This window comes from Anoplopoma fimbria, chromosome 19 (assembly GCF_027596085.1).
Source record: "Anoplopoma fimbria isolate UVic2021 breed Golden Eagle Sablefish chromosome 19, Afim_UVic_2022, whole genome shotgun sequence".
In the NCBI taxonomy this organism is placed as follows: Eukaryota; Metazoa; Chordata; class Actinopteri; order Perciformes; family Anoplopomatidae; genus Anoplopoma; species Anoplopoma fimbria.
The window spans coordinates 27,859,687-27,873,551 of record NC_072467.1 but is presented as its reverse complement, the minus strand read 5'-3'; the positions used below and the strand labels follow the sequence as shown (position 1 = coordinate 27,873,551).

General features: G+C 36.2%; 2 protein-coding genes across 2 annotated transcripts; both read left to right on the top strand.

Moving 5' to 3' along the window:
- The first annotated feature begins 3,079 nt into the window (after nt 1–3,079).
- On the top strand, nt 3,080–5,217 carry LOC129108603 (troponin I, fast skeletal muscle-like). Its single transcript, XM_054620476.1, has 6 exons — nt 3,080–3,087; nt 3,181–3,220; nt 4,056–4,184; nt 4,278–4,367; nt 4,890–5,063; nt 5,140–5,217. Exons 1-6 carry the CDS (start codon nt 3,080–3,082, stop codon nt 5,215–5,217), a joined length of 519 nt encoding a protein of 172 aa, XP_054476451.1.
- A 3,775-nt stretch (nt 5,218–8,992) lies between these two features.
- On the top strand, nt 8,993–13,843 carry LOC129108604 (troponin I, fast skeletal muscle-like). The gene is made up of 6 exons (XM_054620477.1): nt 8,993–9,000; nt 10,860–10,899; nt 11,007–11,135; nt 11,788–11,877; nt 12,765–12,938; nt 13,769–13,843. The coding sequence occupies exons 1-6, from the start codon at nt 8,993–8,995 to the stop codon at nt 13,841–13,843; spliced, it is 516 nt and encodes a 171-aa protein (XP_054476452.1).
- The last annotated feature ends 22 nt before the right edge of the window (nt 13,844–13,865 follow it).

Below are 13,865 nucleotides of genomic sequence, written 5' to 3'. Positions count from 1 at the left end.
TATGTAAAGTATTAAGGTAAAGTTATTGATCTTTGTATTAACTGTTTAGTTTTATGTTTTGTCTCTGTTGTGTTTTCAGTTGTTTTGTCGGATCTGAACCTCAGCAGCAGCAGAGAAGGTGAGTCTGCAAAGTTTCTATCTCCTAATTTATCTTTTATGACTAAATGTATGTTTATCGTGTGAAATCACATTTTGTTTTTGTGGTTAAATAATAAAGTCGTCACATCTACAAAACATCATGTCATAAGTACACTGTGGTGAAATGTTAAGTACAAATTCTAATCTACTTTTTACTGGATCAAACAGAGGACTTTCACCCAGGAGACCTCTGTTTGGGTCCCGTGTGAAACATTGACTTATATTAACGTTTTAATTATGTTTGTAACATAATGTACTTCAGCTACATACATAACCCAAGATACGTTACAAACCATGATCTGTTCCTCAACATTAAGCGTGTTTATTTGCATAAAAATAATCTGTCAAACAATCGATTATGATTCTTACAAGTTTTGTTCTTTAAGATAATCGTGTAAATGTGAAGTAAAAAGCTAGCTCCTCCAAAGTCACATGACTTCTCGCCTCCACCGCTAAGCTAACGGAGGACTAGCGTTCTAGTGAGGACGTTTAGTCACATGACTTTAGTCGACTCATTCAGAGACTTCTTTCAAGACTTTTATAAACCTTGTTGTTGTTTTTTGAAAGGGACACTTTAATCAACAGCACTGTAAATGTGCTGACTCAAACAATATGTAAAATCATAACCGTAAAAGGCTTTGTTTTCCTCTGGTTAGTATATCATCAACATTTTTCTAAAATCAATTTGTTCATTCATAATAATCACAACGTTAATAATAATAACATACTTTATTAATACAGAACTTGTCAAAACAAAGTTACACACTATAAGACAAATGGTGAACAAAACTGGCAGACAGATAATGCATAAAAACAATTTAAAAACAATCAACATTAAGCAAAAAGAGCTACACATGAGAAAAACTAAAATAATTCAAATGAGATATAAAATAATCAATATAATAAAAGTTAATAGAGTGCCTTTGCATTACTTTAAGATGTAACTTGACTTATAAAAGTGAATTCAGGCCACAAATCCTTAAAAACAGAAATACTGTAGAAGGTTTTTGTTATCAGGTATTTTGTCCAAATATGTTCTAGTTTAAAGAATTGTCTATTTGCGTCCATCTTAAACATAATCCGTCCTCACGAGGAGACAGAAGGTGTGAAGATATAAAACTATTTTCTCTTCCCCGTCCTCTGGCGGAGCTGATGGTGGATTTATGAGGCGAGCGGTCAAAGAATGAAGGTATTTCAGGAGCTCGTGAGTTCCTCGTGGCCATAAAAGAGAAGAGGAACCTCCAAATCCCCGTCCAGGCGCATATATACCCCCACAGAGTTTCACTTTTTAATCTGCGACTCCCTCACTGCCTCCCAGTGCTCCCAGTGCTCCCAGTGCTCCCGCCAGTCTCTGCCATCCTCCTCATCATCGTCACTGTGAAGGTGAGAGACTTTGAAGGTGAAAAAAACATCTTCTACCAGAATAATTTACTTTATCAGTTTATCAGAGGGTTGTTCGTTTTCTGTTTTAGTGATAATCATGTTTTTACATATTTTGTTTTTAATTCTATATGAAGGGTTGTTTTAGTTTGAAAAAACATGTTTTTTGGAGACATTTTTGTACAACTAAAGTACTAAAAATGTAATGATCATCATTGTGTGATGGGAGCAGATCTTCTCTTGAGTTCTCAAAAACTAAAAAGAAAATGGTTTCCATGTGCAGAGGAAAAAAAAGGGTTTTCAAGTTTTTAAGTTTAAAGTAAAATTTCTACGGCCTAAATTTAAAGTTTGCCTAAATGTCCTAAGTTAAGTTCTTTATCTAAATGTTACATTTCTTACTATTCTCTCCGTTAAATACTTTCTGAACTCCGTTATCTCCGCCTGAAGAAGCAGTGAATGCTTTTAAAAAAACTTCTCCAAAACCTTTTGCATTTGTCCAAAAGTCTTCCAGGTGGTCTTCTCTGTGAAAAATATCAAATTACTGCTGATCCTCAAAAAACTGAAGCACATTTCAGTTCTCAGGCTGAAGAAAACTTTAAATCATCTCATTCTGCAGCCGCAGAGTTAATGAGAGACAAAAACTACAACTACAATAATAGTTAATGAGAATAATCGTCATAAAAACTTCCACAAATCAAAGCAATGAGAGCAGGAAAAGCCTTAAAATCTGCTTCCCATCAATGTTACGAGTTTGGTTTTTAAATGATTAAGAATTAGTCGGCACTTAACTCTCCTGTTACTGCTCATAAACACATCATCATGAATGTCACCGTTGACCTTTGAACCCAGAGACAGTATTAGCTCTGACCCCGACTCAGAAATGGGACCCGGGTCCCCTGGAAGCTGCAGAGGGGCCCCCACTGAACAACACTGAAACCAACACTGAATTTATTATAATAAAGCCGATTGTAGATTTATTTTAGTTTTTGACGGTTTGTAATCACGACATGATTTTCTTCTGTTATGTTTTGTTTTGCTTATAAAATATATTAACTATTATTATTTAACATTAAGTTTATAGTTATTTTACAGTGAAAAAGAAGGTTAGAAACTGTATAAACTGTACAATGAATTAAGGAATTACATTTTACATATTAAAACAAAAACAATCAAATAAACCAAAAAAAACTGAATATTGTAATTTGAATGTTTCAGATAAAATGTTTTAAGATTACATTTTTTTGAAAATATTTACAAGTGAAGTAATTTTAAAATAATAATAAATTGAAAATAGAGAGTTTGATAATAAAGTTTGTGTTTTTAAGACCGACAGACAAACAATTAAATAATTCACCTGATAATGAGATTAAAGTTATGTTAGTTCAATTTATATTCAAGTATTATTGAAGTTTTATAGCAGATTTAAAGTCTTGAGTCTTTGATATTTCCTGATTTGTATAATATAATAATATTGTATTTTATTCAAATACGTCACAAGGTTACTAATATTATTGTGTTTTAATTCTTTCACTTCAGAGTCTGAAACTAAAAAGAAGTCAAGATGTCTGAGTGAGTATGAGTTTATTCTTAATTCTTAATCTAAAGACACAAATGTCAGAATTATTGATGTTATTAATACTTTCATGTTTTTATTGATTAAAGGGGAAAGAAGATGACATCGAGCCGCAGGCATCATGTCAAGGTAAGATTACAAAATGTCTTTATTATCAAAATAAAATAAGTAATATTTATTAACTGAACATTAACTTTATTGTTGCTCTGCGTCTGCTGGATGTGTTAGTCACATGTTAATTAAGACTTTAACTATAAAGTCCCAGACTCTCTGTCTGTTTTCTCCTTTGTGTTGTCATTTTGTGTCTTTTTATGAGTGACTTTGTGGTTGTTTGATGTTTCTTTGTGGTGATTTAGAGTCTCTTCCTGTTTGGTTCGTGTCTCTTTGTGGTTATTTTGTACATGTTTGTCGTTATTTTCTGTCTCTTTGTGTTCATTTCGTCTCTTTTTTTATTGTTTTATGTTGCCTTTATGTTTATTTCTTTGTTCCCTATGTCTCTTTGTGTTCATTTTGTCTTTTATTAGTAATTATTTTGTCTCTTTGCGGTTGTTTTGCTCCTTTTCTTGTCGTTTTGTGTCTCTGAGTTTACTTTTTACCTCTTTTCTATTTGTTTTAAGATTCTGTGGGTGTTTGTAGTCTCTTCCTGGTTGGAACATGTCTCTTTGTTGTAGTTTTGTGTCTCTTTGTTGTAGTTTTGTGTCTCTTTGTTGTAGTTTTGTGTCTCTTTGTTGTAGTTTTGTGTCTCTTTGTTGTAGTTTTGTGATTCTTTGTGTATGTTTTGAGTCTCTTCCTGGTTGGTACGTATTTCTTTGAGTGACATTTTTCATGTGAAGGCCTATGGGGCCCCTGACTCTTTGGGCCCCTGACTCTTTGGGCCCCTGAGTCTTTGGGCCCCTGACTCTTTGGGCCCCTGAGTCTGTTCCCGTTTGTCCGGTTCACTAACCCGTCCCTGTTCGTCCTCCAGAGTTTGATCCTGTCGATCGCTGCTGCCTGGCTGGAGCAGGAAGCCACCGAGAACATCGCCGCCAAAGAAGCTTACATGGCGGAGAAATGTGCCATCCCCGACCTGAGCGGAGACCAGGCGTCTCTGATGGTAAGAAACTACAAGCTGAAGCATACGGACTCCACTGTGAGCGTCAGAGGGCAGCAGCAGAGATGAGCTCGTTCTCTCTTTTCATATCAACAGGAAATCTGCAAAAAGCTGCACCAGGCCCTCGACAAGGTCGATGAGGAGAGATACGACGCCGGTGGCAAAGTGGAAAAGGCCGACAAAGAGGTAGAGACGCGTCTCCGTTAGAGTGTAAACCTTTAACGCATCATTCTAGTTTGGTACAAAAGTGTTTTTACTCATTTTGCAGAATAATATATATTTAAATTACGTTTTTGGAGCTGCTAAAGGTCGTTTTAATGACTTTATATTCTGCTGGTAGTTAAATCTATAACAATACATTATTTATCAGTTGATTATATTCTGTTTTAATAATCTGACCCTGCAAAAGTAACTAAAGTATTTAAATAAATATAGTGCAAATATGAAGTATGAAATCACGTAACGGTCCGTTGTCGACCTGTGATCCGTACTGATCTCACAGATCTTGAACTCGAACCTGAACTGAGCAAAACAACTTTTTCAGGGATCTGAAAGTTATATTTGCTCCCTTTTTTCTTTTGTGCTGATCCGATCCGTGACTCTGATCCGTGATCCGATCCGAACCGTGCGCCTTATGATCCGTTACTCCTCTCGTCAAAGTAGTACTCGAGTACTTCAGTGTGTGTTCTGCCTCGTCCGTGCCTCCAGATCGACGATCTGAAGCTGAAGGTGGTGGAGTTGGCCGGAGTGAAGAAGCCGGCCCTGAAGAAGGTCCGCATGTCAGCCGACTCCATGCTGCAGGCTCTGCTGGGAGGGAAACACAAGGTGACCATGGACCTGAGGGCCAACCTGAAGCAGGTCAAGAAGGAGGTCAAGGAGGAGGTGAGTCTCGGTTACTTTAATGTGTTTTGTAAATGTGGACTCCTGCATGACTTTGATCAATCTGTCCGTCCTCCAGGCCGGCGAGGCGGTCGGCGACTGGCGTAAGAACATCGAGGACAAAGCCGACAGGAAGAAGATGTTCGAGACTTCCTAAAGACTTTCACTTCCTCGCTGTTGATTCTCACCTTTTTTCTGGAACTGGAAAAACTCGTGCCATTAAATTGTTTTTTGGAATAAGGCAATGATGTCAAATGCAAATTCTTTAACAGACGATGTCTGGAAGTATAGAGGCTTATATTTAATTTATTTAACTTCACTAAAGGAGAGTTTATTTAAAAATCACTTTATATATTCTTACTTCAACTAAACCAGATAGGTGTGAGTGATCTGTTTCTTAAAGTCACAGAGATGAAGACAGAAATAGAGAATTGAATTCTGGAGCATCAAAAAGTCATTTTCATTTAAAGAAATAAACATTTAGTGTTGTGTTCAGGACGAGCCACCAGATGTCAGCAGAGAGCCTCTCTCTCTTTCTGTCATCTGGATCGTCTCTTAGTAAATATTTTTTATCAAAATCAAACTTCTTCTTGTCCGTCACAAACGAAGCTGCAGCATCATGAAGTTCTACAAACGGTGAGTACTTTACTCTTTACTTTACTCTTTACTTTTAATGAAATATTTGCATGAACTTTGGTCTCCTGAACTCTTCATGTCACCATGAAAGCTGCTTTAAAAACTTCCACATCTCATTGGAACATAAAAACACAAACATTATTCATCTTGTAGTTAATATTAAAACTCATAACTTTACTTTTACGTTGCATGTTTCCACAAAACTCATCAATTCTGATCTCCACCAAAATTTAGAATTATGGTTTGGTTGGCGTTTAAGGTGGGAAAAAAGTTAAATGTCAAAGATTCTAATTGAACCAAAAGACAATATTTCAGGAAGCAAATCACAAAACAATGTCAAAACAATGTGTAGAAGATTTACTGTCTCAACATCTCACTCTTGTTTCCACCGTGATTATTTAATATTCTTCTTTCGGGGTTTTACTTTTAAGGTTTTTGACTCATCATCACAGATTTATTTATTTATCAACACAATAAATGATGTGAAACAAAACAGTCAAGTCTAATATTTCACTTTATCGTTTTAGTTTTAGTTTTTATTGAGTTAATTTCTCTTAATAGTGTCAAAAACATTCAGCGACCTGTTTGACATCAATTATAGCTCAAAAATGAAAATAACATTAAAATAGTTCCCATGTTGGTCGACTGAAGAAGCTTAATATCTGTTTTGGTTTATGTTTCCCAAACTACCAAATCATAATATCATATTTCTAGGATAATATTTATTATCTTTTTTTCAATATCTGACTGGATGCACATTTTAAAAGTTTTTGCTTGTTTATGATTTTGATTATCGTTGACAGCATAATTCATAATAATGATATTATAACGATATCTTTAGTAACTACAATAATAATAATTACACTATCAGTCATATTCATCTTTCTGCGTTTCGTCTCTTCTTTGGCAAATGATTTGCACCTAACAGAGAGTCCGTAACCATAACTGTATATACAATTGTTTAAGAGATGCTGGATTCTCGACAGAATATCATCATATGTGTACTATTAACATGAAATCAATATTTTAATCTTATATACCAGGGTAATTGTTAACACCGGTGTATCGTACCACCAATAAAAGGGACAAAATCCTCTAAATCTGAACTTGTTCTGAGATTTCAGCAGATAAAAACAAACTAATATCTTTAATGTTCCGGTCGTTTAATACAATAATAGGGAATTTCCTGAAAAACAGAAACTTTAGAAGAAAACTGTTCGTATTAACTTGAACTTAAGATAAAAAACAGATACAAAATCTGTTCTATTTTTCTTCCACTCTGATCCATAAATCTCCCCTTCAGTAGCTCTTACATACACCAAACTGTACAGCTTCATTCATATCTATATTCTGAAGGTTTCTACAGAGGGGTTTGTTCAGATATCATTCATAGTCTGATTTATACAACATTTATTACTAAAAACATGGCGAGAAATTCAATAGTTCTATGGCTGTTGGTGGTATCTTCTGATTTATGGAGTGATAAAAAGAGATATCTGATATTCCTTCTAATTAAATCACTGACTCTTATATGTCATCATAATTAGATAAGAAAATAATTCTAATTATTTAACGAGATCTTCATTTAAGTAATCAAGTGGGGGAGTTTCATTGGTATATATATTAGTCAATATTTCTCCCCCTTTCTAAGTGCATGGTGGGTATTAAACGTGTAACAATGCCTGGTGGCGGCGCTCCCCCTGTGGGAGGAAACCTGAGAGCGTCCGTTCATCGTCCTCTCAGGCGAGGAAGAAATTTACGATGTTCCTTGGGAGAGTTGTGGAGGTATTTCTGGAGCCTGCAGAGCCATTGGTCTGAAGTGGCTCTGCTACCATAAAGAGGGCTGTGTTCCTGCTGAGCCAGCACTTCACACCCTATATACCAGGTTTAATCTGTACTGTTAGGGACTTAGCAGCGTCTCCCCCCCCTTCTTCTTCTTCCTCTTCTTCTTCTTCTTCTTCCACTCCGTCTTCCTCCTGGTCGTCCCGTTCACTAGGTGAGAGTCTCTGCAGCAGCACAGACAGAGAGCTGAGGGTTTCTATCAACAGGTGGGACTTTAAAGGTTTTTAAAGGTGCGGCTGCAGGTGTGACCTCTGACCTTTTGAGGTTCACTGAATAGCTTTGGGACGTTCAGGTTAAAGTGTGTTGTGAAACATTTTGTTCTGGCTCTTCGGGGTTTGATCTCATGATGTTCTTTAGACCTGCATGGTGTTGGTGGAATCTGTGAGGTTTGATTTTTAAAAATAATAATAATAGAGAGCGAGTGTTAAAGTTCTGCCAGCTTGGATGTTAAATTCATAAAATCTTTTTACTTTTCCTGTTACTTCAAAAATGTATTGAGACATTACAGTAACCTCGAAGGAAAAGCTTCATTTAAACCTACACAAATATTCATCTTTTCATAATTGAAAACTCTATATGTTGAATTGTTTGCTTGTGTTTGCATGTACAGTTGATGTTTATCTAAAAATGATTAAGCTAATTGAACACTGCTTTTCTTCCCAGCTAAATTCTCTAAATTATGACTCACATAAAAAAAAAGCGCTGCCTAGTTTTGTTATTAGATGAAGTTGTAAGAAAATGATGTGGTAGGGCGTTGTTGTTTTTATATATTAGATTCATTTCTATAAAGAAATATGTGGTAGGGCGTTGTTGTGTTTGTTATAAATAAGAAGAATTTTATTCTTTGTGATGAGGATTTTTGATTTTACTGAATCTTGGTTAATGATTCTGTTTGGCTGTTCTTGTTGTGACTCATTGTTTGATGTAAGTATGAAAATAAGAATGAAGAAAACCAGATTTTAAAATCTTAAACTGAATCTTGTCAAGAAAAGTTTCTACTTAGTTTCATGAAACTGACCTCAAAGCTTCTTCTAGAAGTTGTCCAGAATGTTTCATGTTTTCAGATTCTTTAAATCTCTCTGAAGTGTTTTCTGGACGCACCTCGGTGTCACATGCCTGCAGGATGTTGGAATTAGCGGCGTCGGTGTTAACGGCTATCACCGCGTGCTCGGCGCCACATGTTGGTTCCTCTGCTGGTGGCATTTGGTGCCCAGTTCAGAAGTTAAATTCCAGGCAGAAAGGTCTCCAGAGAGCCTCAGTAACCGCCCCCTTGGGTCCAAAATTAGCCAGTTTGTGAGCTCCGGCAGCCGGTTCTCCTCCATGAGGAGCGTATCGCCTTTCCTGCTGGAGGTCAAAGGGTCGCTGATCAATAACGTGTTCGGCTTCATGTAACCTGTCGACTCATGATTCACTGTCTCTGTCTCTGAACAGGCTGAACACACCAAACCACAAACATGTCTGAGTGAGTACACTTCTCCTTCTGCTTCTTCTGCTTCTTCTTCTCCTCCTCCTCATCTTCTTCCTCCTTCTTCTTCTTTTCCTCCTATCTTCCTAATCATCTTCTCCTTCTCCTCCATCTCTAAATGTATTTCTTCTTCTCCCCCTATTCCTAATCTTCTTCTTCTTCTTCTTCTTGTACTTCTCTTTCTTCTCCTCTTCCTTGTTTCTCATCTTCTCCTGTCCTCCTCCTCCTTTTCCTCCTTCTTCTTCTGCTTCTTCCTCCTCCTCCTCCTCCTCCTTCTTCCTAATCATCTTCTCCTTCTCCTCCATCTCCTTTTTTAATGTCTTTGGTTTCGTTATCGTCTTATTAAAAAAGAACCAGATTTACCACCAAGACAGATGATGTTCAGTTGAATTTGTCTTTAATTAGATTTGATTTGAAAATCTCACCAACATCACAATTTATTTTATTGTTCTACTTTAAACAGTTGCAGGATTTGTTTTACGGGTCTGTAAATTCCTGATAATCTCTTGGATTTAAACACCAGATAGAGTTTCACAACATGGCGTCTCTGGTTCAGCACGGTGATTAATATCAAGATCTTCAAAGATGAATTTATGATCTATTAGTTAGTCTCAAAATGTAAATGTTGGGAAAGTGGAGACAAAGTTCTGATTTAATTCAAATTCAGTTGTTGGTTTCTTCAAAGGTTTCTAGACAGAAACTCTTAATTTTAACCTAAAGAAATATACATTTATTATTTATTGTTTTACATAATTTTTCTAATTCATTGAATTGTTTGCTGTTTGTAGAGAAATATGCAATTTTTGATGCATGTGCACAATTAAACACATTTTCCTTTTAACTAGTAATTAGGAAACAAATTAAAATTATTTTTTCTTTCCATTAATTTGCTGAAAGTTTTTGTTACATATCACTTAGACTTAATATACTCACATATTGATAAAAAATACATAAACATATCTGCAAAAAATCCTGGACTTCAAATCTTTGTATTTTCATGGTTTCATAAAGACGAATACATTCAACGTATCAGTTTAAGAAATACCAGAAAACAGGAACTACACAAAAGAAAGATGATTCAAACAAACAAACAATCAGAACTATTTAAATCTTCATTAGGATTAATCATCATCATCATCATCATGGTAACATTTGTTCTTATAGCTGTCGTCTCCGTCTCCATGTTGGTCAGAATGTCTGAATGTCTCTGAACAGGCTTCAGATAGCAGCAGCTGTGAGGAGAAACATGAACCCTTTTATGTCCCAGTGTATTTATTAATACATTTTAAAATCTGTTTCAAACTTTCAGATGGTTAAAGTTAGTTTTCTCTCCTCAAGTAAGTTAAACTGTTTATGAGGATTTAGGATTTTCTGATGATTATTTTATTATGTGAAGAAAAAATAGTAATAGTGGAGCTTTAGTAACAGAAGTAGTAAAATAAGTGAAATGCATAAACTCTTAATTTTAGCATCTTTTTCTCCTTTATTTACCATTTGGACACAATTACAAAGCCAACAACAGATTATTGATTTAGAAAAAATAAAAGAACACATGAAAATAAAAGTTAAATAATTTAATAAAAAGTGAATTTTTAAATAAAGAACAAAAGCGAGAAGGAGAAAACAAATACAAATAAAATAAAAGATTTTTGCTTCTTTTAAAAAAATGTTTCCTCCTAACCTTTAATAGAAATGTCCAATTAAAGACAATGGAAGAAAATTCAGGTAATTTTTTTGGCAACTCGAATAAAATCTCCAATCTTTGTTTACACCCATTCCCAGTCTTTATGCTAAGCTAATGCTAACCAACTCCTGTCAGTACCCTCATATTTGATGTTTGATCTCTTGTGTCACAGCGGAAAGAAAATGACGTCCAGCCGTCGGCATCATCTGAAGGTGAGAATGAAACCTTCTCTTCCTTCTCGATGACGTCTTTGTTGAAGTATCGGTGGAGGTACATGTTGTACTTTTAATGTACATGATCTTCTTTTCACCCCCGTTAGAGTTTGATGCTGCAGATCGCCGCCGGCTGGATCGTGCAGGAGAAGAAGGACCTCATAGTGGCCAAGGAGACGTATATGTCCGAGAACTGCCCCGACCCCGACCTGAGCGGAGACCAGGCCATCCTCATGGTGAATACTCAGTAAAAGTACTAATACATCACTGTAGGAATACTGAGTCACAGTTAAAGTACTAATACATCACTGTAGGAATACTGAGTCACAGTTAAAGTACTAATACATCACTGTAGGAATACTGAGTCACAGTTAAAGTACTAATACCACACCTTACAGATACTCTGTTAAAGAAAAAGTACTAAAATCACATTGTTAGAATTCTATGTCACGGTAAAAGTTCTACTACCACAAAGGGAAATATTGTTCTTTTTACTGCACTACATGTATTTGAAACTTACCTTATTTACTTTTTACATATAAAAACATATAATATGATGCAGTACCAGTAGTAAACAGTCTATCTCAAATTAGAGTACAAAGTATCACACATTTGCAACATTAAAATTCTCGTTCCACTACCTTAATCTTTGTTTACTTGGCTTAAAATACTTTCACTTCAGTAACATTTTAAATGCTGCACTTTTATTTTGTAATGCAGTCATTTTAGACAGTGGTTTTACTAATTCTACTAAAGTAAAGAATCAGAGTATTTCTTCTTCCAGTGCAAAATATAACAAAGTATCATATTTTATAAGACAATTGTGTGTGTTTTGTATGTAAAATCTTTAAATGACAAACTGAAGTCATTTGTTTTGTGACTCAACAGGAACTCTGTAAGAAGCTCCACCAGATGATCGACAAGATTGACGAGGCGAGGTACGACGCCGAGTCCAAAGTCCACAAGAGCGACACTGAGGTGAGACACTGAAGAGCTGAAGTCCTCAGCTCAGCTCAGCCCAGCGTCCAGACTGGAGATGGAATTTTTCAGTCAACCTGGGGAATTTTCTTGAATCTAAATATCTTTATAAGTTTTATAAATTCTCGTCAGTGACAAGCGGCATCCTCTGTTTCTGAAAAGTAAAGTCAAAGCTTCATGTCTTAAAACTGCATTCTCTCTCCTGTCCACCAGGGGGCGACTCCTCTGGTTGTATAGAAGTCTATGAGAAAATGACTCTACTTCTCTCTTGATTTATTCCCTCAGTAAACATTGTAAACATGAGTTTATGGTCTCAATCTCTAGTTTCAAGTCTTCTTCAATACAGCATGATGTTCATTTAGTAAATGATGGTCTATTTATATAAGTGGTGTTGACAGAAACCCCATGTGGCATCAGAAAAAACAACAGTCAAAACCCATGTGGTTTTGACCAACGTTTGTATTTGACCAGTTTGGAGTGGAAACCAGTTGCAGAAGTTCCCCAAAATCCAAAATATGCGCAGTGCTCAAAATACAAACAAGGTTAATAGTAAACCTCATATATTGCTGCCCTTTAACTAATCCATGCGCACCAGGTCCTGGTTGGTTTTCCATTAGTCTGTTTCAGCTTTAGTCCAACATGTTTGACTTGTAAAGTTATAGTAGTTGTAGTTTTAGCACGTTAGCATGTTTTTACTACTTTTTATTGCTCCTAGTGACGTCTCTGTACTCGTTGAAAACAACTCTTGTAGTTTTCAGGCTGTGATTGTAAAGAAGCAGCAACATAATCAGAGTTTAAAGACAGTAAATCCTTCATTATCTGTAAAGTTGTATCACACATTCCTCAACATCCGGTCCAACACATTGTGACGTTCTTTCTGCCTCCAGATCGACGATCTGAAGCTGAAGGTGGTGGAGTTGGCCGGAGTGAAGAAGCCGGCCCTGAAGAAGGTCCGTATGTCAGCCGACGCCATGCTGCAGGCTCTGCTGGGAGGGAAACACAAGGTGACCATGGACCTGAGGGCCAACCTGAAGCAGGTCAAGAAGGAGGTCAAGGAGGAGGTGAGGAATCACAGAGGAGTCATGTGTCAACTGATATTAATGTTTCAGGATTGAAGTAAGAATCCTGCAGCTTGATTGATATCTTTATTCTTTAGAATGAGTTTCTCATGATTCAGTTTGTTCCAGGTTTGCTCAGTAAAGGAAGAAGTAGTCAATACCACAATGTAGAAGTACTCCATAACGAGTAGATGTTAAAAGTAAGAGGGCTCATTTTGCAGTATAATGTCTCCTGTGACATTATTAGATTATTAATACTGATACATCAATGAATACCTTTACATGCACAAAATATTCCGGCTTTTGCCCTTATTCCGAAAAAGACAATATTCCTTCTAAGCTGTTTACATGGCTAATGAAGAAGAGTATTTTAAGACCTTTATAATGTTTTAAAATAGCTGTGTTTGTCCTTCTGACTAGAAATGTGAGCTTTTCTTTTGGGCAAACATCTCTGCAAACTGTTGGCTAGTTGGTTTGTGTTCAGCACAAAGCTGACTGTAAACGAGAAAGAGGACGGAGTGCAGTAAAGAACTCATTGAGATGTATATTCTACTAAGATATAACCCGACTAAGTATTTAACAATCTTTTTCTAAACCTACGTTTTTCACGATATTTTCCTTAAACTAAGTATATTTCACCTCCTTTTCCTAAACCGAACTAAGTATTTCACGATCTTTTCCTGAGTATTTCACCATTGTTTTTCTTTTTTTGTATCTAAGTTAGGTAAAAACACAGAACACCTTAAACCTAAAGGAGTGACTTTATAGAAATGGGTTAATACATAAAAGGGCAGATCTCCTGATAACGTTGTTGATGTATTTCGTGTCTACAGTCGACAGAGGCGGGAGACTGGCGTAAGAACATTGAGGATAAGGCCGACAGGAAGAAGATGTTCGAGACTTCCTAAACACCCTCCTGAAGTGGCAAAG

Coding starts and splice junctions, on each gene's coding strand:
- LOC129108603 (XM_054620476.1), top strand. Junction 4,185..4,277: donor GAGACCAGGCGTCTCTGATG/GTAAGAAACTAC, acceptor TCATATCAACAG/GAAATCTGCAAAAAGCTGCA. Junction 5,064..5,139: donor AGAAGGAGGTCAAGGAGGAG/GTGAGTCTCGGT, acceptor TCCGTCCTCCAG/GCCGGCGAGGCGGTCGGCGA.
- LOC129108604 (XM_054620477.1), top strand. Junction 10,900..11,006: donor GCCGTCGGCATCATCTGAAG/GTGAGAATGAAA, acceptor CACCCCCGTTAG/AGTTTGATGCTGCAGATCGC. Junction 11,878..12,764: donor TCCACAAGAGCGACACTGAG/GTGAGACACTGA, acceptor TTCTGCCTCCAG/ATCGACGATCTGAAGCTGAA.